The sequence below is a fragment of the Schistocerca gregaria genome, unplaced genomic scaffold (genome assembly GCF_023897955.1).
Source record: "Schistocerca gregaria isolate iqSchGreg1 unplaced genomic scaffold, iqSchGreg1.2 ptg000599l, whole genome shotgun sequence".
Classification (NCBI taxonomy): Eukaryota; Metazoa; Arthropoda; class Insecta; order Orthoptera; family Acrididae; genus Schistocerca; species Schistocerca gregaria.
Window position 1 is genome coordinate 322,246 of NW_026061988.1, and position 26,158 is coordinate 348,403.

Genomic DNA, 26,158 nt, shown 5'->3' on the forward strand with positions numbered 1-26,158 from the left:
GCTTCCCCTCTATCGTCCCTTCTCTCTTCCGGATTCATCGCGAGCCAAACGATCGGAACCAGATCTCGACTTCAAACGCATAAAAAAGAGGAATGGGGGCATCAACGCCTGTCAGAAAACAAATTCAAAAATTTCTGCACTTTTCGCTCCAATTGTTCGTACGAAAGTCTTACAGTCCATGCTAGAAATCAGACAGCCTTCTCTAACACTACCAAAAAAAACGAGAAAAACTCACCAAACACGCCAACTCGTGTTCCCCGTATGCTACTGACGCATCCCCTTCCGGCCTGGGAAGCGCTCGACACCGATCTCACCTCTGCGGAGAAGAGAGAGCCACAGCCCTTTCGGGCCTGTTTAAAAATCCATACAAAAAAAGGTGACTCCCCAGGGCACTGCGCGATTCCCCCCAAAAAACGTCGATTTCGAAAATTGTCTTCTTCCAATTGTCATAACTGCGAACACTGGCTCGTGTTTCTCGAATTTATCTCGCCCGTGAAAATTCCTACTATCAACGTAATGTTTTTTGTAGCTCCCAGTCCGTCAAACTCCATAATCCTCTGGTTTTACTAAGATGGGGCCTCCCCAATTTTCGCAACTGGTACGCCAAAAAAAAAAGATCAAACCTGCTATTCATTAAAACGCCCGAATTAATCAAGAATTTCGAACGACTCAAGAATTCAAAGGAACTGCCGAGGGACATGGGAACATGTAACATAGCAAATACCCCCATCTCAACTCCACACACTTGTAATTATTCTGCGTGCAATCCACCTAGGGAGCCCAGTTGCTACAATCCGTTTATCTATGCACATTTTTCCGCCTCTAGATACACGCCGGGATATCACCATTCGGTCAGTGACAAGCCGGACCAGATGTCGCCAATCACTGCTGGCAACTCAGGCAACGTGTGGGGCGATGGTCAAAGCGCGCTGTTTTCAAACGGGGGAACTGTTTGTCAGCGGCAACCGCAAAGTTTCGCGCGGCTCCCTTGCGGGCAGTTTGCGCCGCTGGTTTGCGGGTACCAGCAGTCAACGCACTACCCCCCTTCTCAGGTCGTCTCCCGGGCGGACCTGAATGTCAGAGGCCGCGCGCCCGCCAATCCAAAATTTTATATGTCAGCTGTGCGTGCGTCCAAATATTTTGATTCTTCCCGCGTACAACCTGTCAAAAGCCAACAGCTGAACCCCGCACGCGCCTTCGACCAAGAAGTTTCGCGCCGAAATTACGCAATCCTCGGACCAACTCAAGGCTTGGAAAACAATCCAATTATGGCAAATGCATTCTCGTTCGTAGAACCGCCAGTCAATCATCGTACCAACCCCAGTAACCTCACCGAACTTTACGAACCCGGCGTTGCAAATTTATCTGTGCCGACCGCGCAGAACTCGAACAGACCGTACGAAGACATGGAGTCTAAAAACGCAGCTGAAAACTCTTTACTCAGGGACTCGATTCTGCATCGCGAAGCCGTTTTCTACAATAGCTCGTACAATTTATCAGAAAGATACCACATAAATCACCATTCGCTATCGGCGCCTTCTCTCGGATACCGTACATGCTCCGACTTCTGTCAATCCGCCAAAAACCTGCCCAGTGCTCCAGATGGTTTCGAAATTCAGAAGTACGGCTTTGAGCCCAACTTTACGTACAAACGAGCGCCTGCCGGCGCGAGGGACGGCTTGACAGACAAGGAGGCGCAATACCTAGAGTTTGTAGTCGACACTGAAGACATAACTCAAATCCCTTCGACGGTGTTCAAGGGCCGAAATCGCAACTTAAACGTGTTGAAGTTGATAGATACTAAGATTTCCAACATATCGCCGAGAATCAGCTGTTTGCAGAGAATCGTGTCTCTGACGATAAGACAGGGACAGCTGACTCAGCTGGAAAACCTCGAGCAATTGGTCAGTCTGAGAAAGCTGGACGTTGGCGAAAACCACCTCACTTCTATTCCTACCTGGATATCGCGCCTCACCAACTTGCAAATACTCTGCGTTGACCGAAATCAAATCAACATGCTACCGCGCAGCATAGAACTGCTTACAAATTTACGGTTGCTCGACGTCAGTCACAACAATTTGACCAATTTTAAATTGAAGGCATTGACTTGTTTGTCCACGTTGAAGGTCGACTACAACAGCATCTCCATTACGTTGCCGGACATGACGTTTAACCAAAGCTTGTCTTACTTTTCGTTTAGCCACAACAACGTTGAAAAGTTGACCCGAAGGCAGCTGTGCCTGCCCGACCTCACTTATTTAGATGGGTCCAATAACTCGATTAGTCATATTCACTCCTCTATTTCTTGTCTACAAGGGCTACTCGTTCTCAATTTGGAGAACAACCAATTGGACAATTTGCCGCCTGAGCTTTACGCGCTCTCGAATTTGAAAAATCTCAACCTCTCGCACAACAAGATACCGTATATCTCACCTCAAATAAAGTTGTTTACGTCAATGACCTGCCTCTGCCTCTCCAGCAATCGGCTGGATTATTTGCCCTATCAAATCGCGTCTCTTTGTATCCCGTCCATAGACATTCGAGACAACCCCTTCAAGTCATTTCCCAAAGAGGTGTGTAAGCAGGGCGAAGCTGCTATGATCAACTTTCTGAAAGATCCCCACGGAAAGGTTTCCTGGAGAAGGATGAAGCTGATGTTTGTAGGAAACAGCAATATTGGGAAGACGTCTTTGAGGCTCGCGCTCACTAGAGAGACCGACGCCAAAAAGCAGTCGAAGCACGCGCTCATCAACAACACGAACATCAAGGATAAACTGAGGCGACGTGTGAGTTTGTCAGAGTTCAATTCGAAAAAATCCAAGGTGTCGAACCGAATGCTGCTGCGCCTGTTTGGAAAAAAAAGAGATTCGCTTCGATATCGCACTTATTCGAATCCGGACGAACTCACCACCGTGCGCGGCATCGAAATTCAAGAATGGACGGTCAACGTTTCGGACTACATCGAAGCGGGATCTTTTGATTCCAGTATTCAAACGATACAGTTTTCTTGCTACGACTTTGCCGGCGAAAACATCTACTATCCGACTCATTCTCTGTTTGTGACGCCGAGGTCCATTTTCTTGATCGTCTTCAACTTGCTCGACGTGGAAAACTCCAAGGTGGAATACTGGCTGGAGACCGTCAAGCTGCGAGCCGGAAGTTCGTCTTTTGTGATCATTGTCGGCACGCACAAGGACAAGAGTTGTGACAAGAAATACGTCGGGCTCGTTTTGTCAAAGATGAAGAAGAAATACTATGACCGATTCCCATTTATCAAGGGAATTGTGGCCGTGTCTTGCAAGACGGGGAGCGGAATTTCGTCTCTGAGGCGGTCTCTGCTTTCCATGGCGACGAGCCATCCGACGATAAAGGAGAAGGTTCCGAAAAGCTACATTCTGATGGAGTCGATGATCAAGTCCGAGAGGCGGAAGAGACAGACGATCACCAAGACGGAGTGGGAAAAAATTGCGGAGTACAGCGCGATTGAACCCAAGAACTACAACACCTGCCTCAAATTCATGACTGACGTTGGAGTGTTTCTTCACTATAACGATCGAGACAACAACGACGAAAGCGCGAGGGAAAGCGGTCAGAAGTTGGAAGACATCATCATTCTCGATCCTCAATGGATTATCAAGCTTTTTTCAATTATGGTGACTTTTAAGCACTCGTTTGTTCGAGACGGAATATTCGAGTGTTCGTGTCTTTCTCAGCTGTGGAAAATTTACTCCATGGAGATTCGCAACAATTTTTTGAACGTTCTAGAAAATTTTGGCATCATCTATCCCTTGAAGAAAGAGCGATACCTCGTCCCCAGCATGCTGCCGAGCAAGCCCAGGGGCAACACCAAGGAGCTCTACCGATATTTTACGTCTGATTTGTTTTCCTCAGGACTGCATCTGTGGAGGAAGCCGATGGCCCGTCTTTACCAGTTTCGGTTTTTGCCGCTGGGATTTTTTGGCAGGCTGATTTTCCAGGTTCTCCAGATGCCCAGCATCCAAGTTTTGGGGTATTGGAAGAGAGGGGTGCTCATCAAGAGCAAGCGAGGTGAGCATTGCTACTGCATATACAACGACACGACTTACGAACTTTTGATCTTTGTTCAGGTTTTGAGTCTGGGCCATGAGGCCGGAAAAGAGTACGCCGCCTTCAACGCGCTCATCAGTTGCGTCGACACCCTGATTGACAACAATATGTACGGCAGGAGGTTGAATATTTTTGTGCCGTGTTCGCATTGCATCGAGTTAGACTTGCCAAATCCGACGCTGTTTCCGGTGGAATCTTGTATTTTGAACATGATCGACAATGCCGGGCAGTCGCTGATTTGCCTGCAGTCCAGCCCGTCGATTCCGCCAAAACGTCGTTCGTATCTGGATTTTTTTTCCAGAAAGTCTCAGTATCGACCGCAGGAGAATCTGGACGAAAAGCGCGCCGCCAAGAAGAATCGCGTTCCTCTGAGCAAACTGGCCACCGATCTCGCGCTGACTTCGTTTTCCGATCGGCTGGTTTCGTTCGATCAGCTTTGCATGGGCAAAAAAATTGCAGAAGGTGGATTCTCTACCGTGTATAGTGCCACCTTGTTAGGCAAGACCGTCGCCGTCAAGATGTTTCACAGCCATCAACAGCAAAGTGCGGATTTTCTGGCGGAGTCCTTTCGAGAGCTGCAACACGAGGTTTTCCTGATCAATCAGTTGAGACATGCGAACATTGTGGAACTTCGCAATTTTTGTACCAATCCGCTTTGCATCATTTTTGACTTTTACGACTTGGGTTCGCTGAACCAATATCTCGTGGAGAAGAAGAAGGTGTTCACGTGGTCGGAAAGGCTTCGAATTGCGCTGGACATAGCCGAGGGCTTGGCTTATCTTCACAGACAAGACATGATTCACCGCGACTTGAGGTCACACAACATTCTCATTAATTCTTGGGACGTTAGGGATATGCAGGTTCCCGTCGCCAAGCTGACTGATTTCGGACTGGCGGCGATAATTTGCGGCTCGTTTCAGGGCGTCAAGGAGTACAACGAGTGTTGGACGGCGCCAGAAGTCATGAAGCGTTCGCGGTACAGTCACAAAGTTGACATTTATTCATTCGGCATCGTCTGTTGGGAACTCCTCCAGATAGGGTTTCCGTTTCAGGAGTACCACGAAGAACTCGGAGCGCCCTTTCGCTCAGAGCTAGAAGAAAAAATCATCGGCGGCTTGAGGCCGACGATTGGCAAAAACGTCCACCCGGCGTACAAGAACCTGATTGAGAGGTGTTGGCAAGACAAGCCAGAAGAGAGACCAGACGGCGTGGAACTGGTTCATATGTTGAGGGCCATGATTGAAGAAAACGAGCAAGCCCCGTGGGACGATAGTTAGACGCGAAAGGGACGACCTTATGTCTAGCCTCTATGAGTCGTATAACGTGACGTTTTTTTCGTGCAGCCGCGAACCAGATTTGATTGTGTGGATCGCATCGTCTCAAGACGTCAAGCTTTCAATTTCTTGGCTTGTTCGATAGAGGAGAGCGAAAAAAATAATTTTTTTTTTTTGATTCCTCCAGAGGTGCGGTGTTTTGGCCTGTTCCAGAAACCTTCGAAGCGAGCTAGAGTCCGAATTGGTCCAGCATCCATCTACTGCAAATTCTAGGGGTGCGGGCCAGCGTTGGAGACCGCGAAGAACAATGCGCGGAGAGAGGTGGATCGAACAAGTTTTGTCTGAAAAATTCTCTGTTTTTTTCTGTTCAGCCCTGCCGGAGTCTGGAACTGCGTGTCCACTCGTTCCCGAGGCAGAAGTCTCGCAGGAATCGGGACAGTCGAAGGCGTCCTAGCGAAGTGCTCGAAAGAGGAACGAAGTACTCTGTTGCAAGCGGGCCACGAAAATTTGAACTTTGGCGGACACATTTAGTTCATCCATTTCGCAATAATTTGCTTATCCGATGCTAGACGACCATGGCGAAACTGCTCGACACAATTGGCTTGCGCAAATTTTTGAAGGCTAGAAAACCAGCACAGAGCAGATTCGGTCGGCAATTTTTGTACGTTTCTCTCTTTACGAAACGTATTCTGATTTTATATAATTGTACCTGTACAGGTTCTCGTGTCGAAAAGAACCGTCACCTTTTGGCCATAAGGGGTAGAAAGGAAGCATGGGTGCCTCTGAGCACTTACTGCTAGCTCTGGCGCACGCATCTTGAGCCTTCAAACCAGACGATCGCGACGTGGGTCTTAGAATTTTTGGCCCAGAAGAAGCACATGTTGTGCAAACCTTCAGCACCACGTTCGACTTCGTGTTCCTGCTGTGCGCAGTTTGTCTCTGAAAACGCGTGAATTTTGGGCGCTTCATTAGCATAGCGACCGAAACGACTGTTGCGCGCTGAAGCTGTACATTTCACAGCGGTGCGAGCGTACGCGATAGAAAATGGCAGCCATCGATCGAGAGGAAAAAAATTTGAAAGTTTTCTATATACAGGAAAAAATTAATATCGTAGCAGTTTTCAAATGATGCCTTTAGCTTGAATCGCGCTGACACCAGCCAAGAGCCTTTCTGATACGAGCGCCGATACCAGACGAAAATAATGAGTTATATGTGTAAATAGTATACTTAATAAAGTAGCATGAAATGACCTGTAAAATTGCGGCACTCTTCGCGTTGAAAAGGGGGAGGACTCTCTTGTGTGAAATACGGCCCTGTCATCTTGTCGATGTAAATGATAACCGTGGCTTGCGTTATGATGTTGTGAGGTCACAGAGCCTCGAGTCCCATCACATTTCGAGTAATCAGGCAAAGCTGACATTTCCTTGCATACGATATAGAGTGTATTTCACAGGGCGTGTCGCGGGTGAGGCGGAGGGGCGTATCGCTTACCCTTCAAAGTCCTCGTATCGGTAAAAAGCCGAAAGAGGAAAAAAACAATTAAGAAAAGGTGGAATGTAATGCATATTTGTTTATACATAAAAAAGTACTTGTCTTGTGTTGGCACAGCACAAAGTTTTATTTATACAGTACTGGTAATTGGCACTGCACATGGGCGATCACGCTTCAAGCCAGCTAGACAATGAAGCCGTCAGTTCTTGGAGCGACTCGAATGAGACCCAGTTATTAACCGGAGAATATTTGCCATATGTACAATTTAATCGCCAACAAGGACCTCATGAATACAAAAAAAACCTTGGCATTATAGAATCCTATGTTTACGTGTTTTCTCAGAACTTTGGATTCGCGATTGTGGCCCTACCTTTTGTCTTCCAACAGTCTGGTCTTTTGTTGACAATTTTTGCATTGGCCTTTTTTTCTATCATATCCAATTGGACACCGCTGCTACTAATCGAGGCGCAGGCGCTTATCCCTGGCAACAAAAACTTTGAACAGAATGTTGAATATCTTGGCATCGCTCGATATTATTTCAAAGAGTGCATCTATTACCTGTTTCACCTCGTCTTAAACGTCTATTATACGACCCTCAATATCTTGAATATCCGTATCTCATGTAACGCGCTAGACAACTTTTTCATTCTTTGCTTCGGACATAGTTACGGTGTTGTATTTTACCCAAGCTTTGGTCTGGTGAAAACAGCAGACGCCGATTACTTCTATAGCGATCATATTGTCATAGGTATTACCATATCCTACGTCATATTGGCGGCCATCATTGTCACACTCAGCTTCTGCGACTTGAAAGACAACATCCGTGTACAATTTTGCTGTGTTCTTGTCAACTTTTTTTGTATGGGGGTGTTTATATGGCATTTTTTCCAGCTTGGGTTTCAATGGCACCGCGTACCGATCGCTCCCAAGAGCATCTCTTATCTCATCGGATCGATGATATTTGCTATGGGATATGCTGGAATTATCCCAGCCTGGACCAACCGCGCCGAAAGTAGCACCTCACATGCCAAAATACTCATTCGCTCGGCCATTTTCGTCAGCTTCTTGAACGTCCTTCTCCCCCTGATGGCTGCATACTCCTTTGAACATGTCCACAGCGAGGATTTCCTGCAACAACTTGCCCTCAGCGACTTCAAAATTACTAAAATAGCTGTATACGTGTATACGTTAACCATCATCACGTCGAACATTCCGTTTCTTAGTATTATAGTAAAGAAAAATTTGTACAACACGGACTTTACTGGGAGAAAGACGGCTCAATTTATCTCCATTGGTATACCTTGGATTATTGGATTTCTATTTAATTCTGGGAAAATATTTTTGGCTTTGCTCAACACTACATCCTTGCTCTTAGGTGGCTTCACAGGGTTTTACGTCCCACTTGCGCTCTATTATATCGCACAAAAGCGACACCTCCAGCTCTTCAAAAAGCCGTCGAACATATGTGGTTCCATGCCGTCATGGCTATTGATGCACTGGAAGGCCGTCGTTCTGTTCATGACATTTTCAATGGTTATATTTTCTATAATCCAGTTCGGTGTCGACATTTTCGGAGCAATAAAATCTCTTCTCTGAGTCTGTAAAATTTTTGTAAAAAAAGTGTCTAAAGTTTCGAGGACATAGATAATGCGCATGTTTGCGTGATACAGAGAGAAGTGCAGATGCAAGCCTTAGGTGTGTTGCAGTCAGCCCCTTCCGACGAGATCGTCGATAGGCTGTTTAAAAGCTGTTTTGAGAATCGGGAAAGGGCTGTTTCTAAAGCCGAGCTCGATGCTACGATGTCTGTTCTCAAAGTCTCTAAATCAGAAGCACTGGAGGTACGTAGATGGCAACGCAGGCGCAGGCGGACAAAGAATAAAAGGGTTTAGCTTTGTGTGAGGGAAGCTTTGAGTGTACATGATTTTTTAATATGTTGATGCGGAGTGTGCTTATTATATATTTTGTAGCTTTTAAATGGCATGCACCAGCTAATCAGCGAGGTTCTGTATCACGGATTGGAAGCCGAAGAAATTTTCGCTCTATTACCAGAAGTTGTAAACAAAAAACTGAGAGTTTTAATTGTCAGGATTTTGTCAGGACACCTCCAAGAATGGCGTAACCAAGTTGTGGGCGTCCCGGCGCTTTTCCCAACACTTCAAGATATGCGCTTGCAGGTGAGACTCACATACGCAACTGACCAACTTACCGTCATTAAGATGCCGGTCGTTGTCATGGAGTTGAATGTATGTTCACAAATTCTGAATTCGGAAATTTTTTTCTAGACACGTCCCCCGCTTACAAGAGTGATCTTATGGGTTTTTGTGTCTGAATATTACACAGTTGCGAAAAGTTCCGAGTTATGTGGGCGAATCGAAGATGGAGAGTGTCATTTTAGAGATGGATCAGAACGCTTTAGACGCGGTATTAGAGGATCTTGGTAGAGTCCGAGATCAACTTTCGACAATTTTGCCATCTGATTAAGAATGTGCTATAAAAGCAACAAAAAAAAAGAGGGGTCGATATGCGCGAGGAATATTCACTTTTCAAAATTAAAACTTGCACGTATTGTCAGCCCTATATACCTCCTACGTGAGTTAAAACCCTGAGAAATGTCATTTTCGACATACACTTGAAGAGACATATTTCGCTACTGCGCGACTTTTCTAAAAGTTTGTCACGAGATTAGTTTATCGCGCTATTTTCTTTCTTCGCATGCACAGAACCACTGTTTGGCACATGCGTTTTAATAATCAACGATGAAGGATTACTTTCACTCAAAGCAAAATGTGCAATGCGAATATTCTTTCATCGAGCATTTTGCACTCTGATAACGTGTGCTTTTTGATCCGAAAGCAAGCATCTAAAGTATGCTTAGAAAGTCAAGTGTGCGACTACAAAAATTGGAAAGAAGAAACTCTTTCACTAGAAAGATCGGAGAATGGTTTCAAACATTCGAAGCCGCCCTGGACTTTTGAGTCCAGGTTCTATTCTCCGAGTATATACCATTGGAATTGGAAAAATGAGAAAGTTGTAAGCATGTGGGATCCTGTATTGAAGGTCTTTGTATCCAAATGTGCAGATACGGAGTCCTATGTTCAATGGTTGGAATATCAGAACTGGGTACGCATTAAAAAAAGCACAGGGTTTACAGGAGTGCAAACACGCGAAGGAGAGGGGGAAGGAAAAAAATGCTCAAGCGTAGGAATGCGTGTGTATACGCATGCAAACCGCAAATTTTTTGTATACGGGACACAAAAAAAGCGTGTTTACTGACGCGCGGTTTTTCTTGACGTGTGTGTACACGTGCGAAAACGATTCAGTTTGGAGAAAATTGGGCCCTATCGGTGGTACAACGAGATGATGCTTGATCAATGATTGGCGGCAGTCAGGTTGCCGGTCAAGACCAGTCCTTTCCCTATTTCAGTCTACTGAGAGTGAACCGCAATTTAGAACAGGCCTTATCGACAACATCGATTGGAACCTAAATAATTTTGAGAAAAAGAGATTCGATGGTCGCGGTAAAACGTCGTCATCAAGTCCTCTAGAGATACGTAAATCGGCAGTGCGGAGACGGGCTTTTCTGAGACAATATACATGACAAAAACATGTACACGTGAAAGTGATCCATACATACGCACATTATCTGACATTTTTGACTACAGACATACATGTCTTGAGGAAGGCGGACTGTCCATATGGATTTTGTGATTGCTTGAACAAAACGACAGATGAGGCATGGAATAAAAATGCGGATTTTGATTTACAACGTAAAATGAGAAAGAGAGCAGGATTATAAGAGGTCGTCGACTATTTTGCAGAAGTGCAAAAATTTTTTCTAAGATTGCACGCCGTGGTATCTGGCAAGTTCGGTGATCTGCGAGACGAACGAGTTCAAGCATTGCGAGATCAGCGCGTCCTGCTTGTTTATGCCGACGAGATTGCCGATGGACCCTTTAAGGGGACCTTTGATAACGATGATTTGATCTCTCTTGGAGGGAGGGACGAGAGAGAGATGCTCCTTTCGTACGGTCACGATGGGGAGCTGCGTGGAGTTTTCTTTTTGCGGATCCGAGGAGAAGTTGGACGCGGGGGGGAGGAGCTGCACTTGACAGGTTTCGTCGTCGATTTCTTTTACAATTCCGTGTGTGTCGATGTACGGCTCCGAAGAGATGAGGACTTCTATGTCTGGACATATCCAGTCGTGAGGTCCTTCTTCTTTGGGGGGCTCTGTATGGATGGAGGGCGTCAGGGGCGCAGAGGGATAGCTTTTTATGAGGGGCTCGTGGGATGGGAGAGTGGTCGCCTGGTCGGAGCCGTGGTTGGTGTCTGAGGAGAGGAGGTTTGTGCCGGGGGTGCACGGAGTAGTGACGTGGCTGAATGGAGTGAACGGAGTGGTGGGTGGAAGCATGTGATTGGAGGGCGCGTAGTTGTTGGAAGAAGGCGGTTTGAGAGAAACGTCGATTCCGGCCGCGCCGGGGGTGAAGGGGGTGGTAACGGAGTTGCCCATGCCTTCAATCATCCCGAATTGGGATGGCAAGGTCGGCTTCATGTTTGGATTCCACGGGTCGCTCTGACAGTAGGAAGTCGCCGAATGTCTTGGAGTTGCCATTCTCATTGGAGTTTGCGATCCATCGTCTTTTCTGGAGACGTCTGCATTCAAGAATTGGTCTCGGTAGGACGGGGTCCTTTCTTCGAGTTCCTGCGCGGAGCAAATAAAATCGAGCGGAAGCGTCACAACTTTTTCGCCCGCGTCGAGTTCGATCCGAACCGATGTTTTGTTTTCATTTCTCACGACCCCAGAATATCCCTTCCATATGCCCTTGGTAATGTAGACTCTCCTCATGGACGTGATTCTGTATCGATTGTTGTTACCCGATGCCATCCTGGAGGACGACCGAGGTGCTTGGTTGCCAAACGACGAGCGGTAGAACGAATCCGTGTTGTTTTTGCTGACCAGAGACATTTGCATGCACTTAACGGTAATAATTCCGCCATTTTCTTTGTGTTCTCTGCAGCGAATCCATGCTACATTCTGATACATGTGAGCGACCGTGCCCGTCTGGCCGCTGTGAGGCCCGACGGCCACTCTGACCGTATCGCCTAAACTCACCAACTTTCCTATAGAATCGTGATATGTCACGTTCCGTATGTTTCTCTTCATCCCGACGTCGTGCAACTGCACGGTCTTCAACTGACCATGCCAATTCAAAATGTCAAACCCGTCCGAATTCACCTTCACAATCATGCCCACAGATTGGTCGTTCACCTGTACCAAATCGTGCAATTCGTACTTCCCCAGCCCCAGCTTTCCCAAATTCGTCTCCATGGTCTCCTGAATGTCCTTCATCAACACCTTGAAATTTTTCTGACTGCTGTCCGAAAACACGGTCGCCACCTCCCCGCTCACGCTCGTAACCAGCCCGGTTTCTCCCTCGTGAATCCCATTCAGCACCTTGATTCGGTCTCCGCTCTTGAAATATTTCCTCAAGTACTGAACCGGCACCACCAGCGGGTCCGATCCGTACAATTTTGTGTCACTCGGTACAAACACAACCCGATCCCCGTCGGTCGATTGCACCTTCCCAATCACCGAAATCAACTCTCCGCGAACAACCTCAACGTTGTCTCCCTTCACAAACTGCATCTTCTGCGTGCCTTTCGACGGAATGGACAGCATCTCTTCCATCACCTTGAACTCCTCTAACGTCTTCTTACTCGCCGCCGAAAACAACAATATCTCGTTCATCGTCGGCTGCGCCTCTTCCATCGACAGACAGTTCATTTTCACCTTTTTGTACAAAAACCCATTCATGAACGCCTGACCGTTCCAATAAACCCACGTCTGGTTCTCCCCGTCTACCTCCTCCCTCACCATCTCTGGCGCCGCCTCCCTCAACTCCGCCACCGTGAACAACTTGGGCGCAGGACGAGGCGCTCTCTTCTTCCTCTTATCCCCCCCCGTCTTGCCCTTGTCCTTCTCATCCCACCCCCCCTCCTCCGCCCCCTCCTCCTCCTCCCTCATCTCCTCTCCCTTCACGTACCTCTTAATCCATTCCCCCACGTCAATCCTGGGCACCACGCAAATAGTCACCTTCCCAGAACCCCCCTCCTCAATGTCAACCACCTGCGCTATGTCACCCTGGTACAGCCCGCGGTTCACCCTCCTCCAGTCCCCCACCTTCGGCACCCGGTGCTTCAAGCTCTTCAGCACCGACGGCATCTCGTCCAGCGACACCAACGTCAACTTCTTCTGCAACAAATGTGGTATCCCCGCTATCGCCGTCACCACGTGCGACTCCCTCTGCGCCTCCACGTACACGGAGCCCTTCAAGTGGTCCTGGCAAATCACGCTGTATATCAGCAGCGGGTTCTTGGACTGGCGATTCAACAAATACTTCGCCATCAAATTAAGCGCCAACTCACGCTCCTTGCCCTTCTACAAAGTGCGCGCTCAGTCAGGTCTACCTGTCAAAATGCCCCTAAAAAAAACGCACATTCGTGCGCTACAAAACCACCAATGCGTACCTTGCACCTCACCAACCACAACATGGGGCCTCCCTTTTCAGGAACCTTCGCCATCCACGCGACGTCATCGTCCAACGCCCCCGATTCCTCCAACTCGTCCAAACTCTCCTCCTCCTTCTGTTCCTGATACCTCTGCTTAATGTAATCTATCGTGCTCTCCACGTCATCCAAATCGTCCCTCCTCGCCCTCCTGTACAACTCAGGCCTCGGCTGGTACTCCTTCTCGGCCTCAAGCGCTTCCGTGCTCTCCAAAAAACCTGTCCGCAACCCCCCGCAAAACGAAAATTCGCGAATTCAAGACAAATCGTCAACTACGTCACTTCCACATACACACATGCCGCAACACAAGCTGGCCCAAATCACATATATATGTATATACCCTCTACGTCTCCCTCGGCTCCTCCATCCTCGTCCTCTTCGTCCTCTTCTTCGTTCTCCTCTGCCTCTGTAATCACGAAAGAATTTTTGGATTCTAGCTTGCGCCTCTTCCTGCGGCCCTTGGTTTGCTCTCCCCCACTTTCTTCCTCGTCCTCCTCGCTGTCTTCGTATTCTCCGTCGTAAGAGTCATCTTCTGCATCGCTGTCTGACTGGTCGTGAGCAGAGTTGTCGGACTTGGAATACTCCAAATCCTCGTCTAAGGTAGACATGAGATATAAAGAGTGCTTTTTCGACAAAAAAAAACATCGCTGATAAGGGAACAACTCAAAACTCTTTTCTTTCTGCGCCAAAGCAAGAGACGCTTCGCAACGTGCACCCCGAACTCGATGAACCCCTTTCTCCCTCCGGCCAATGCGAACTAAAACCGACGACCCCTCTCACCCGCATATCGCACTTGTATGCAATTTCCACACAGCTCAATAAATTCAAGGCCCTCTGGGCCGCCCTTCCTATCCCCGGCCAACCGCGTTCTTTCGCCTGACTTCGCCATCCAAAAACGCTACACGACAGGGCCGCGGCCCTCGCTCGCCCATCTGAAAAAAAGGCCCTTGCAGTGTGCTCGAAGTGTAAATTTCGAGGCGCTAAATCAAAATTATAAAAAATATAAATCCTTTCTCACTCGGGTTTTTTTGTTACAGACCATTCGTCCCGACCCCGCTGACTGGAGTCGGCCTTAGCACGCTCCGTTAGTGACGCTCTGCCTCTCTTCACCGCGCGTGTTGCAACTCAATTCGAGACATTGATCACAGCAGTTATCATTACTTCAATCTCTTCCAAAACTTGCAATATTTGACATGCTTGGCATCACCAAAAATTTTTCTCTTATCCGCGCTTCTCGATGTAGCAAGACGTCATCTCGGCAAGCTCCTTCTCGATCCTTTTCGCTTCTTCACTCCTTCACCAAACACTCACCCCATCGCCGCCCATATCACGTCACCCGCACCTCGTCGCATTGCACGCCTGTCGAACAAAAATGCGCCCGCAAGTCCTCTCCGAGGAGCTGCTTTGTTTTCGACCTGTCGCGCTACGCAGAACAACTGGACCAGCACATCCCGGCCGACCTTTCCAAAATTCAACAGCGCGTCGACCTCGCAAAAAACAGCGGCCTTGTCCCCGACGCAGCCGACTCTTTGCAAGTCTTCCTCTCTTACTTAAGGCAAAACCTCACTAGCCAGGCCATGGCCCACTTCCTCGAGATTTGTTCGGCCCCGGAAATCAAAGTCTTTCATTACGAACTACTGCTCGTCCAGTTGGCCTCAAAGAGAGAATGGAAGCACTTTCTGGACGTCCTCAGCTACTTCAATCGCTCCTTGAAAAACAAAGCCATTTCCCTAAGAACCGAAACCTGCGACATCATCCTCATCGCGCTCGGGGAATGCGGAAACGTCCAGCACGCGATACAGATATACGAAGACATGTTTCGCGCGCAACACATACCAACCAAGTTGCATCTGATCAACGTCTTGAAGGCGGCATCTGTTTCTGGAGATCCTAAGACATTTCACCAATTTTTTATGCGACTCAATCACAAATCGATCAAACTTTCGAACTCTGACCTGAGAATACTCATCGACCTATGGGGAACCTCTCGAGCGTCCGCAGAATGGCTCAGCCAGAGAAACGTCAATACCGCCGACTACGCTTGTGTTATGGACGCTTCGCTTCGCGCTCACAACTACAAGGTGGCCATCAACCTCTTTTCAGAATGCAGGGAGCTCGCGAATTTAACGCCTGACTCCCTGATGTACGAGACGTTTTTGAGCGCCTGCATCCGAGACAACCAACTCCGAATGAAGGCCCGCGAGTGGAAGAAAAAGTTCCATCGATACCCCAAAGGGGTCGAGGACCAAAAACATCATTACGATTTTGTCGACTTCCTCACGGAGCTCTCCAACCACCTGGGCGACTCCATCGCCTATGCGCGTCCGGCACCGTCCGGCGAACAAATCAAGTTTTCAAGAACAACGAGAAAGGCATCTAAGCAACTGTACAAATTCTACCCGAAGATCGCCTTCCAAACAGATATGGACCAACTTTACGAATGGGTGCCAGAATACACCGAAAGGAAAGAGCGCGCGAAGCTGGCGCTGGAACAAGAAAAGAAAGCGATCGAATTGGAAAAGATCCAAGAAGAAGCGAAAAAAGAGGCAGAAAGTCTTGGCGATTAATGGGCGGTTCGACAACTATTATGTACAGGAAGCATCCAAGCAGCGAAAAAATTAAACAAACAAAAAAAGCTCTTGTTTAAAGAAAACACCCTCGGGGTCGGAAATTTGCGTTTGTCAGGCTGAGAACTTTGAAAACTGTTTTTCTCCAACGTAGATACAACGAATAACAGACGTGACTCACAAATTCGTTGCTGCTCGCTGGACGAAACGTTGAAAATTGGCCTCAAGCTTCTTTGCCATTTTTTCAGGCGACTTCGTTCCCCTTTTTTGGCTTCTTGTGCGTTCAAATGGTTCCCTACCCCCAATCCCGCTCGCTACTTGAAATGTGTTTTTAGTTTAACTCACTTCTCGCGCGCGGGCGGCGCCTCTTGTCCTCGTCCGGCGTGGGCTTTCGAAGCCCCCGAGGCCGAGTGTTCCGTCCTCGCGCGCGGAACTGCCTCGATAGCCCCCCTGCTCGCCGCGAGTTCGAAAGGGCTTTTGCAGAAAAAGGGACGGATACCGCAATACATAGGCCACACACAACCAAGCATTACTGAAAAATCAAAAAAAACGTGTTTCGGGTACATATTGTTTTCATTGCACCATTTTCGGCTGGCTCTTTGCCGCGTAAAGAGGGTTCTTCGGTTTTGACGCTATGCCTTCTTTTGACGGCATTGAATGGAGGACTTGAAAAAGCTGAAGTCGTTATTTCCGGACGCTGGAGACTCCGAACTCAAAAAAGCGTTAAGTTTGTCGGGCGGTCGAGTGGAGCGGGCGGCAGAGGCCATTTTGGACAAGCAGAGTCATTTTTCGCACGATCAAGATCTCTCTGTTGTCGTTCAGGCAGAAGCGGTTAAAAATGAGGTTGTTTTAGACCGAGCTCCGAGTCACCATGGTCGTCGTTGGAAAAAGTTGGATTCGAATGGTAGTTTTTTTTCGCCAACTTACCAACATTCCTTTTCCCCGAAGGCACTGTATCCCGCACCGTTGTCCGAGAGTATCGGCTTCAGCCATAGAACACGGGACCAAGACTTGTCGGGGGTTTCTGCTTCAGGCCACCCGCACCCGACTCAGGTGCCTCTACGGTACGGCGAATACACGGACGTGTACAGAAGAGAGCGACGGGAGGCCGAAAAGATCAGAAAGCAAAGAGACAAGCACTCGAGACAGGCACTGCAAGCCGGCTTTTTAGGCGACGACGACTCTATGCGTCTTCACCATGATCGAGCAAGGGAGCTTCAAGAGCGGTTTGTGGCGGAGCAAAGCGCAGCCGCGTCTAGAATTTTCGCTTTTTTTAATCACATGAACGCCGAAATAACAAAGAAGTCGTGCGAAAAAGTGGGCTGTGAATGCTGGCGCTGGATTGACCTGCATGGATTGCATGCAGAAGAGGCGATCAAATTTCTCTCGATGCGAATCAATTCGATAGCAGAGTTGATTGAAAGTTCGGCCAATCAAAATCAGAAGAATAAAGTTGATCATCAAGAAAACCATCGCGGAAAAATAACGTCTACAAAACCAGTTTGGCTGAATGTGATTACCGGGAGAGGCGGACACCAGCCAGGATACTCCATACTCAAGCCAGCGATTACCTCCTACCTTGAAAAAAACCAGCTATGCTATCGGGTGATAAACGATGGGTCCTATTTTGTCTGGGTTACGCCGTACAAAAGGGTTTCAAGTTGACACTTTTTTTCAAAATTTTGTAGAGAGCAGCGTGCGGCACGTCCCGTAACTAGACGAAATTCTTCGATGGTTCTTTCAGAGACTAGTTCCGAGATGTGCGGTTGCGTCCGCAACCCCGACAAAGGCCGCCTTATTGTGAACACTTTAACCAGTTTCGAGACAAGGAAGCTGAATTTTTTTTTCGAAATGTAGTTCTCTTCAACAAAACCCTTGGAAATTTTGCGCATCTTATTCTCTCTACTCAACAGAGACAAATAAAAAAAAGCATTTTTTTCCTGCGCTAGATTTCTGTGAGTGACAAGCGCTGCACTCTACGAAACCGTAGATAAAAGCGTAAAGAGCCGGTCCTGCGCCACGCTCGGTCTTCTCGTTATCACTAAAAACAAGTTTCCGCGGTATTTTGAGACCCCCATTTCGTCTCATGGTGCCAATAATCGCAAAAAGAAAGCGGACGGCACACTCTATTTTTGATCGCTACTGTAAAATCGATTATGTATTTTTTTTTTTCCTTGTCTGTTGTGTTCTTGTATAGCACTCATTGGCACCGTCTCGTTCAGTCTCTTAACAGGTTGATCCGTGTGCTTTTTCCCAGTTTTTTATCCATTCGGTGATTTTTTCAGCATGCTCTTCTATTTGTTCAAGTGAATTGTTCTCCATGACCATGATAATTGAAGGGTCATAGCTGTCGCTCGCCTCGTCTAAGCAAACTCGAAATATTTCCGAGTCGATGTTCTCAGTAATCTTTCTTTGATTGTAGCCTCTGCGCCGTTTTATAAAAGGTTTGTTAACGCGAGTTTCGGTGCACAGGTTATCACTTCTTTCAAAATCTAGAACAAATGTGGCATGCATCCGAGGCAGGCTTTAGACGCACTTGGCAGAAAGTCTTTGGTGAAGGATGTCACTGTCTGTCCGCAAAACGACAACGAGATCGAACCATTTCTCGGGAAAAAAATCGCTGCCATGAAAATCGACTATCTTATCGCGTTTTGTACGAATCGAAAGATCGTATTCTAAATAATCCAGGACTTTGTCCTCATCAAATATCAAGGTGTCAAATTCCTCATCGCGCTCTTCGTAAAGCTCACATTCTTCAATCACCTTGCTCAGTTCGATATGGTGAAGGGACGGATTTTCCCGAAGCAACAGGTTAGATAAAGACGTTTTGCCAGTTCCGGGGGTTCCGGTGATAAGTATATTTGGCATGTCTTCAGATGACTTTGGCCCTTTTAGCACACGTTTTAGATGTAAAAAAAAATTACGCCTACTGAAAAAACGTGCGGGATATCTGTCGATGATAAACCAAAAACGGATAAATATGTGTTTTATTTAGAATTTCCATTTTGTAGAAAAAAATGTCAATTTGGTAAAGTCAGGTGGTGGCTAGAGTGGTAGGGCACTTTTTGGTTTTTCGCTTTTCAATCGTCTAAAGTACCACCGCCATACTGTTTCTTGTCAACCAACGGCTACGAAAAAGAGTACTTGATTCTACAAAAAAAATTCCTCTCACGCAATGGAGCTTATACGGCCTTGGCCCTCATCTTTCGTCGCTTTCGCTTCAATCGCCTTTGTCGTTTCTTTCTCCACTACAAAAATGCGAAAAGGTAATTAGAAAATCGGACCTTAGACACTCCTTCCCCCGTACACGCATATTGAGCCGCTGGTTCGGAAGGCCTCTCAGTCAAATGGGCCGACTATCAAGGAACATACCTTAGCGCGCATTCTGCAGCCAGAGATATATCAATTAAAGCCGGTTTTGACGAGGTGAGGACAGGGTCACTTTAGAAAAACGTGGTTAGCGGAACAAAAAAAAGCTTGAGAGAATAGCAGGCTCTATGTGGAGCGCTCATAGACAAGGGTGCGCAAAGTCTGAGCGCCTACTCCAAAGATCTGGATATCAGTATATGAGTGGTTGCTTGACAACTGCATAAACATACATCAAATAAGCAGATCTCGTATTAGTGCATATAAAAGACTAAGGACGAGGATGATACATCATCAAAGTTTGAAACAAGGAAAAAAAATTAAAAAAAAAAATTATGTAACAGAATATAGATTTTATAGGTTCTAAAGAATTGACGAGTATCCCCTCGTTTGCTTTACTTCTATCACTTACCCTTTTATAACCATTCGTTCATCAGAAACTGAGTACCCATAGCGTTAAAATTTGTACATACCCCATGTCCGGTGCAGATGTCCTAAGACAAAAAGTTGCCGAAGAACAGGCTGATTTAGTAAGCTCAGAGCACTCAAAAAATGTCGCTCCTCTCAGCCATGAACTTGTCAAGGTCCGTTTTCACATTACATGAGCTACATACTTCGCGCCAAAGTAAACCTAACGGATTTTGTGACAATAATGTGTGTGTGTGACGACATATTTTGACGCCCAGTCATCCGATGTCGGAGACGTCAGTCAAGCTCCTTCAAATTCGACCGGCCTACTCTTGGCGCCGACGATGCTCCTCACGGGTCATCAGGTTCGTGGGTAAAGAGAACATGACTTAAATACAGCATCCTCCATAATATGATTTCTTGCTTATTTACCTGTGTATGCAGTCAGATGTCCTCAGTGTCAAATTCAGCCCAGACGGAAAACACCTAGCCTCCGGCTCAAGAGATAAGCAAATTTGTACGCACGCAGCGAAACGAAACTGCCAACACCTTTGAACTAACTTTTTTTTATTTTGGACAGTCTTGTGGAATGCTACTGGCGACTGTAAAAATTATATGGTCTTGAAAGGACACAAAAACGCCGTGGTACAAATAGAATGGTCAAGCGATAGCAAGTGCGTTCCAATCGCCACTGTGCTTGTTAGAGACTTGTAAAAAAAAAAGAGACTAATTCTCGATTAGCATTGTATATAGCGCCAGCTGCGACAAAACTCTGGGATCTTGGGATGCAGAAACCGGCAGATGTCTAATCAGGTATACAGGCCACGTGTCTTACGTCAATGCTATTGCGTTAGGAACGCAAAATGGCCTGACATCTGTCTCTGACGACTGCACTTGCCTTATATGGGATTCGCGCTCGAAAAAGAGCGTGAATTGTATTCACTTTCGATGCCAGCAGACTGCAGTTGCCTTTAACGAAGACAGAAAGTTGGTTTTGACAGGTGACTTGGAAAACATTATTAAAGTATGTTTTTTTTTAATATAGTCGCACGCGCTGACCTTCATCATAACAGGTTTGGGATTTGAGGAATACAGATTCCCCTGCTTGGGTAATGACCGGACATACGGATACAATTACAAGTCTAAGACTGGATCCAGAAGGCATTTTCGTTCTTTCTAATGCCATGGATAACACATTGCGTATTTGGGACATTCGGCCCTATGCACCAGATCAACGCTGTACAAAGATATTCTGGGGCGCCTGCCACGGTTTGGACAACACGCTCATAAGGTGCAATTGGAGGCATGACGGTGCATTGATAGGTGCCGGAAGTTTTGACCGTCACGTATATGTTTGGGATACACTCACCCGGGAGCTTAAATATCGACTACCCGGTCACCGTGGAACCGTTGTCGAAGTTGACTTCCATCCCACAGAAGATATCATCGTCAGCGGAGGAGCAGATTCTAATATTTATCTGGGTCAAATTGAGCCGTTCGAGTAAATATTTTCTACGCGTTGACAACCAACCGTTTCTATTTCCTCATGACCTCGATTTTCCATTGACACCCGTATCTTTTTAGATTATCAGTGTTTTATAAACAATTTTTTGCTTTCCCGCATAACCCATTTGACGATTGAGTTTAACCTTTGAGTACAGCCTTTTCTACTTTCTGTCACGCCAAAAATGGCGTACAACTCGTATTCGGCCGTTACTTGACAGACCGCCAGTTCATACTCGGTGAGTATAGAAAACATCCCGCGACTATTTTTCTTGTCCCCGGCCTTCGCGATGCAGTATTGGTATAGTCTCTTCAGTCGTTTTTTTTCGCTATCGACGTGATAGGGCGTCGAAAAGCGAGGCATGGTCATTTGTACCAAAGCTGACAATTTAAACAAAAAGTGATACAGTCCCGGTACACAAACCTCTTTGACGTCATAATACTGGTTAGAATCATCAGAAAAATGGTTCAGCAGGTCGCTTGACTTTAGTTTTTTGAATAGTCGGCACTCTCTTTTGAATAGAGAGTCTTGCTTCCCAATTACGCTAGACAAAATGACTAAATTAATTTTGAAGCCCGTCGAAGCAATATATAAGTTTAGATAGTTATGCGAATCGTGGGTAGGTAGGCAAACCGGACATAATGATGATTCACCATAACTAAAGGCCTCTGTATATTGAATAAACTGAATCAATAGATGGATGTCAATAGGCTTCAGAGGGGTAACCTGGCGTTGATTCATAAATTGTACTAAACGCCCTCGTGCAACTATCAGCACATACAGCATGTCTTCGCTACACTCTTTTTGCAACAGCTTAAATAATTCCTCTCTCACAGTCTGGTCCAGCACATACGGATGAATGCAACCCAACGCATAGGCAAGATCTTTAGATGTCCACCTTACCAGACCGTCCATATATTTATCATTTCCCTCTAAGAACTGACGAACGTCTAATTGAGGTCGTGTGTTTAGATGTGTACTAACACGATCTGTTAATATGAATAGCAGTTGCAAATACAGAGTATCTAACTGCCTGAAAATGAGCTCAACCGGCCTTCCCGTAGTAGATACATAAACCAGCCAAACAGGACCTACCATCTTGAACGCAAGTATTGTTTCTCCTGCCTTAAAATACTGAATGTCATCATTTTTTAAAGATACAATTGAAATTAAACTTGTAAATATGCTCATCAATGAAGCCACCTGTGCTTCACCATGATAATAGCTGTAAATCGGCCTTCCTGACCATGACATAATAAAAATACATTTTCGATGTCTTTTTAAATCGTTTTTTGTTGTTCTGTCTGTTGTATACAAGAAGTTAGCATTAAAAATTTTTCCTTTTTACACAATCTTATTTCCTTTTTAATCAGCTTGTATCCTCTTTTACTACGTCTTGAAATAACACAAAATGGGAAATACAAGTCTCTAGCGCGCTTCAAGTACCTTTCTGAGTATTGGACTGCATTGAGTCTAAATATAATGAGTTTTTTTGTACTGCTGCATGCGAGTCTATTCTCTTCTCCTCAGACTTTGTATCACCGCCTGTATGCAAACTGTCTACTTCACTCAAACATGAGTTTTCCTGCTCCATGTTCCCGGTACTTTCGGAGAGAGAAAGTGCCATCGATGTGTGGGTATTTTTTTCTTTTTGAGGTACCACCTTTGATTCGCCAACCCCCTGGTCTTCGCCAGTTTCTTTCATTGTATCAAGAGTTATTATTCGGTACCCAGGTACCCGTATCTACCCAATTACATCGACGCTTGTTAAAAAAATATGACATAAAACTTTTTGCACAGAACGCGTTCCAATTTTTTTGTTTGTATCCATTCATCTATCTATTCAATGCGAACATGAGCGATAAAAAGGAACATAGATTCTGGAGCCAGCAACCTGTTTCACAAGGAAAAAAAAGTATGATTGTCTATTCACTGACTAGAAAAGGCCTCAAATATACTTCGCTCGTTTTGATCTTTCTTGTCCCCTTATCATTTTTTGCACACTTTTTTTTTAACAGATCACTATGTTAATGAAATCAACAAGCCCATCGAACCGGCCAAGGATCCCGTAAAAGATATTCGCGATAAACCCTTAAACCTACCAGATGGATACGAGTGGTGTGAATTGGATATCTTTGATAAAATTCAGGTAGATTATTAATTGTTTTCAATTGATTCAGGTTTTTAATCCTTTTTTCAACAGTCAATATCCGCTAATCACAAATTTTTCTTTTGCTTTTTGATACTTTCTCCCCAAAAATCCAGATCGAAGAGATTTATTCCTTGCTTTATAATAACTATGTGGAAGATGGAGATTCCATGTTTCGCTTTGACTATTCGATTCCCTTTCTTCAATGGTATATCTATACATTGCCTTCGATGTTTTTTTTAGAGACCAAGCAGAATATTAATTTTTTTGCCTCCTCTCACTTGTCCTAATATTTTAAAGGGCGCTCTCTCCCCCTGAGTACAAAAAGGATTGGCATGTGGGTGTTCGAGTGTCCTCTACACACCTGCTCATCGGGTTTATTACGGGTATTCCAGTGAATGTGAACATATACCAAAATACAATTCTCATGGCCGAAATCAATTTCCTTTGTGTCCACAAAAAACTGAGAAGTAAACGTCTGGCTCCTGTTTTAATTCGCGAAATTACTCGCCGTATTAATCGCTGCAATATTTGGCAAGCTGTTTATACAAGCGGCGTTAAGCTCCCTGGCTCTATCTCAACTTGTCGGTATTATCATCGTCCCATTAATCCTCAAAAACTCATCGAAGTCGGATTTTCCTGTCTACGGAGAAACGTCACTATGACCATGACCAAAAAACTCTACAAAATTTCAGATGTACGTTTTCTATTTTTTTTCCATCAAAATCTTCTCTCACACACGTCTATTCTCAGTGCCCTAAGACTCCCGGATTCCGCATTGCTACAGATGCCGATGTACCTCAGATACATAGCCTTTTGAATGAATATTTGAAGCGATTCGATGTGACGATTCTGTTCAGCGAAGAAGATATCAAGCATTGGTTGATATCTAAACAAAATGTCGTTTATTCCTACGTTGTTGAAGACCAAGAAACTAAACAAATTACCGACTTTTGTAGTTTTTACGTTGTTCCATCAACTGTCCTTCGACATTCAGTTTACTCAAATATCTTGGTTGCCTATGCTTACTACTATGCATCAAGCAAAACAGACTTGGTGGATCTGATGCAAGATGCGCTTGTCTGCGCAAAAAAAAACAAAATAGATGTTTTTAATTGTCTAGATATCGCGGAAAACAAGCAATTTATCAACAAACTCAAGTTTGAATTTGGAGATGGAAACTTGCACTATTATCTATACAATTGGAGATGTCCCATATTCAGTTCAGAAAAAATAGGGCTCATCTTTTTATGAGCATCAAATTAATCAGGCGCATGCCTAATGGCCTTAGTTACAACCACACATTATATACGCCCTAGAAAGGGCTCTCTTTTGAATACGTCTATTTTAATAAATTTTGCAACACTGGATGCTCTGAAAAAAAAGTGAATTCCTTTTCTTGCCTTTGGCTTGTTATTTGTATTTCCTTGTATGCCCAATACTGGCTAAAATATTGACTGCATATTGAATAGAAAGAGAAGACTAGTATTGCTGTCGCTATTATTTCCCTCTTCTGAATTGACATGAAAAAGAAACTGTCTGTGATGCATGTCTCTTGGTTCACCTCAGAACAGACAGAACTAAAATAAGAGGCCATTTAGCCGAATTTGTATCAATTGAGCTTTTACAATTTGCTTTCCGTACAATTTTTTTTGTTCTAAATCATCGTTATTTTTTGCTTTGTTTATCAAAGCCCACAGTACATTCAGTCGAGATGGTATGTCTAATGAAGCACCTGATTTGGTTTTGTCTTTTTCTGTTTCTTGAGTAGGTTCAACCGAGATCAGGAATCGAAATGTGCAGACTCAAGATTTCTGACTATATTTTATGTTTGTATCTCTTTGTAGACAAAAGGTACATCTAGCTTCGGAAAACGTGGTCGCACCAAGTCCCATGGACTTTGCGGGCGTTGTGGACGCCGCGCCTTCCATCATCAAAAAGCCAGATGCGCCAGCTGCGGGTTCGGAAAAACAGCTAAACTTCGCCACTACAACTGGGCTTTGAAATCCAGGCGCCGTCACACAACAGGAACAGGCCGAACACCTCATCTTAGATACATCATTTCTAGGGCTAAAGTTTTCAAGAGAGTTAACGAAAAATATGCTCAAAGCGTTCGAGCTGCAAGGATCCGCGCCCTCAAGAAGCCCATCTGGTAGTTTGTTCTGTTTCGATTTGGATGTACATTCAAACTATTACGGATTCATCGGCAATAAGAAAAAATCAATTACAAGTCAAATAAATTACGTTTTCCTCCTGATCACCCTCTTGAGCCTTTGAATGCCTCACTTTTTGTCGCGCATTTGAATCGCTTGTTGTGAAACATGTTACTTTTATTTCGACATGATTCTTAACTCACTGAAGCTATAACTGGAGAAGCAATTAACTGTAACCCTTTTGATTTCGTCGCGATGAGGCAAAGTGCTCTATATCCTGAAATTTTAAACTTCTAGAACAACTTTTATGTCTTGAGTATTTCGAAATAAGTTTTTAATATTTTCGAGTAATATACATGATCTAAAGTATCGTCTGGCCAAAAACCTTTAACGGCTTGTTATGTTGTCGTATTGTATAGGCTATCGCGTGTGTGCACCAGACTCATGTACAACTCGTATCAGGTATTTTCCCTGTTCACGTGTCTAGGTGTTGGTCTATCTGAAGCCCTTGGAACCATCTCAATTTACGAGGCGCAGGGCTCAGTTACCAGAGGAAAAATTAATTTGTGTATTTTAATGTACATATGTGTGTGCAA

General features: G+C 45.4%; 7 protein-coding genes and 2 long non-coding RNA genes across 11 annotated transcripts; 5 read left to right on the plus strand and 4 right to left on the minus strand.

Moving 5' to 3' along the window:
* The first annotated feature begins 3,788 nt into the window (after nucleotides 1-3,788).
* LOC126316725 (uncharacterized) lies at nucleotides 3,789-6,489 on the plus strand. The gene has a single exon (XM_049992819.1). The coding sequence runs from the start codon at nucleotides 3,819-3,821 to the stop codon at nucleotides 5,361-5,363; it is 1,545 nt and encodes a 514-aa protein (XP_049848776.1). The 5' UTR covers nucleotides 3,789-3,818; the 3' UTR covers nucleotides 5,364-6,489.
* A 3,623-nt stretch (nucleotides 6,490-10,112) lies between these two features.
* Nucleotides 10,113-12,756, minus strand: LOC126316726 (transcription elongation factor SPT5-like). Of its 2 annotated transcripts, none has more exons than XM_049992821.1 (2): nucleotides 10,520-12,756; nucleotides 10,113-10,189 (listed from the first exon to the last, which is right to left on the minus strand). In XM_049992821.1, exon 1 carries the CDS (start codon nucleotides 12,724-12,726, stop codon nucleotides 10,687-10,689), a length of 2,040 nt encoding a protein of 679 aa, XP_049848778.1. In that variant the 5' UTR covers nucleotides 12,727-12,756; the 3' UTR covers nucleotides 10,113-10,189; nucleotides 10,520-10,686. The 2 variants fall into 2 exon arrangements, with proteins under 2 accessions (XP_049848778.1, XP_049848777.1); XM_049992820.1 differs by having other exon boundaries at nucleotides 10,131-10,279.
* LOC126316832 (uncharacterized) lies at nucleotides 12,744-14,023 on the minus strand. The gene is made up of 4 exons (XM_049992926.1): nucleotides 13,756-14,023; nucleotides 13,377-13,633; nucleotides 12,893-13,287; nucleotides 12,744-12,747 (listed from the first exon to the last, which is right to left on the minus strand). The coding sequence occupies exons 1-4, from the start codon at nucleotides 14,021-14,023 to the stop codon at nucleotides 12,744-12,746; spliced, it is 924 nt and encodes a 307-aa protein (XP_049848883.1).
* A 433-nt stretch (nucleotides 14,024-14,456) lies between these two features.
* LOC126316727 (uncharacterized) lies at nucleotides 14,457-17,852 on the plus strand. The gene is made up of 2 exons (XM_049992822.1): nucleotides 14,457-16,542; nucleotides 16,931-17,852. Exon 1 carries the CDS (start codon nucleotides 14,609-14,611, stop codon nucleotides 15,980-15,982), a length of 1,374 nt encoding a protein of 457 aa, XP_049848779.1. The 5' UTR covers nucleotides 14,457-14,608; the 3' UTR covers nucleotides 15,983-16,542; nucleotides 16,931-17,852.
* A 1,083-nt stretch (nucleotides 17,853-18,935) lies between these two features.
* Nucleotides 18,936-19,636, minus strand: LOC126316728 (uncharacterized). The gene is made up of 3 exons (XR_007556263.1): nucleotides 19,582-19,636; nucleotides 19,355-19,423; nucleotides 18,936-19,230 (listed from the first exon to the last, which is right to left on the minus strand). It is a non-coding gene; the product is annotated as an uncharacterized LOC126316728 (long non-coding RNA).
* Nucleotides 19,637-19,704: 68 nt separating this feature from the next.
* Nucleotides 19,705-21,382, plus strand: LOC126316730 (U5 small nuclear ribonucleoprotein 40 kDa protein-like). 2 transcript variants are annotated; one of them, XM_049992824.1, is made up of 6 exons: nucleotides 19,705-19,932; nucleotides 20,035-20,121; nucleotides 20,201-20,273; nucleotides 20,337-20,430; nucleotides 20,498-20,780; nucleotides 20,830-21,382. In XM_049992824.1, exons 1-6 carry the CDS (start codon nucleotides 19,825-19,827, stop codon nucleotides 21,259-21,261), a joined length of 1,077 nt encoding a protein of 358 aa, XP_049848781.1. In that variant the 5' UTR covers nucleotides 19,705-19,824; the 3' UTR covers nucleotides 21,262-21,382. The 2 variants fall into 2 exon arrangements, with proteins under 2 accessions (XP_049848781.1, XP_049848782.1); XM_049992825.1 differs by lacking the exon at nucleotides 20,830-21,382 and having other exon boundaries at nucleotides 19,757-19,932; nucleotides 20,498-20,569; nucleotides 20,715-20,754.
* LOC126316729 (vacuolar fusion protein MON1 homolog A-like) lies at nucleotides 20,776-22,927 on the minus strand. The gene is made up of 2 exons (XM_049992823.1): nucleotides 22,707-22,927; nucleotides 20,776-22,564 (listed from the first exon to the last, which is right to left on the minus strand). The coding sequence occupies exons 1-2, from the start codon at nucleotides 22,885-22,887 to the stop codon at nucleotides 21,345-21,347; spliced, it is 1,401 nt and encodes a 466-aa protein (XP_049848780.1). The 5' UTR covers nucleotides 22,888-22,927; the 3' UTR covers nucleotides 20,776-21,344.
* Nucleotides 22,928-23,066: 139 nt separating this feature from the next.
* On the plus strand, nucleotides 23,067-24,794 carry LOC126316732 (glycylpeptide N-tetradecanoyltransferase 1-like). The gene is made up of 5 exons (XM_049992826.1): nucleotides 23,067-23,175; nucleotides 23,279-23,409; nucleotides 23,526-23,617; nucleotides 23,710-24,106; nucleotides 24,163-24,794. Exons 1-5 carry the CDS (start codon nucleotides 23,115-23,117, stop codon nucleotides 24,661-24,663), a joined length of 1,182 nt encoding a protein of 393 aa, XP_049848783.1. The 5' UTR covers nucleotides 23,067-23,114; the 3' UTR covers nucleotides 24,664-24,794.
* Nucleotides 24,795-25,073: 279 nt separating this feature from the next.
* LOC126316733 (uncharacterized) lies at nucleotides 25,074-25,678 on the plus strand. Its single transcript, XR_007556264.1, has 2 exons — nucleotides 25,074-25,126; nucleotides 25,257-25,678. It is a non-coding gene; the product is annotated as an uncharacterized LOC126316733 (long non-coding RNA).
* Nucleotides 25,679-26,158: the final 480 nt, after the last annotated feature.

Excerpts from the sequence above, each read along its gene's own strand:
- LOC126316725 (XM_049992819.1), top strand. The coding sequence starts at position 3,819 with ATGCTGCCGAGCAAGCCCAGGGGCAACACCAAGGAGCTCTACCGATAT.
- LOC126316726 (XM_049992821.1), bottom strand. The coding sequence starts at position 12,726 with ATGGTGAGGGAGGAGGTAGACGGGGAGAACCAGACGTGGGTTTATTGG.
- LOC126316832 (XM_049992926.1), bottom strand. The coding sequence starts at position 14,023 with ATGTCTACCTTAGACGAGGATTTGGAGTATTCCAAGTCCGACAACTCT. Across the intron at positions 13,634-13,755 it reads AGCCGAGGGAGACGTAGAGG|GTTTTTTGGAGAGCACGGAA; the intron begins GTATATACATAT and ends GGTTGCGGACAG. Across the intron at positions 13,288-13,376 it reads TGTGGTTGGTGAGGTGCAAG|AAGGGCAAGGAGCGTGAGTT; the intron begins GTACGCATTGGT and ends CGCACTTTGTAG.
- LOC126316727 (XM_049992822.1), top strand. The coding sequence starts at position 14,609 with ATGCTTGGCATCACCAAAAATTTTTCTCTTATCCGCGCTTCTCGATGT.
- LOC126316730 (XM_049992824.1), top strand. The coding sequence starts at position 19,825 with ATGTCCGGTGCAGATGTCCTAAGACAAAAAGTTGCCGAAGAACAGGCT. Across the intron at positions 19,933-20,034 it reads TCAGCCATGAACTTGTCAAG|TCATCCGATGTCGGAGACGT; the intron begins GTCCGTTTTCAC and ends TTTGACGCCCAG. Across the intron at positions 20,431-20,497 it reads GAATGGTCAAGCGATAGCAA|CATTGTATATAGCGCCAGCT; the intron begins GTGCGTTCCAAT and ends ATTCTCGATTAG.
- LOC126316729 (XM_049992823.1), bottom strand. The coding sequence starts at position 22,887 with ATGGCACTTTCTCTCTCCGAAAGTACCGGGAACATGGAGCAGGAAAAC. Across the intron at positions 22,565-22,706 it reads GCAGTCCAATACTCAGAAAG|ACAGAACAACAAAAAACGAT; the intron begins GTACTTGAAGCG and ends TGTATACAACAG.
- LOC126316732 (XM_049992826.1), top strand. The coding sequence starts at position 23,115 with ATGAGCGATAAAAAGGAACATAGATTCTGGAGCCAGCAACCTGTTTCA. Across the intron at positions 23,410-23,525 it reads ATATCTTTGATAAAATTCAG|ATCGAAGAGATTTATTCCTT; the intron begins GTAGATTATTAA and ends CCAAAAATCCAG. Across the intron at positions 23,618-23,709 it reads TCGATTCCCTTTCTTCAATG|GGCGCTCTCTCCCCCTGAGT; the intron begins GTATATCTATAC and ends AATATTTTAAAG.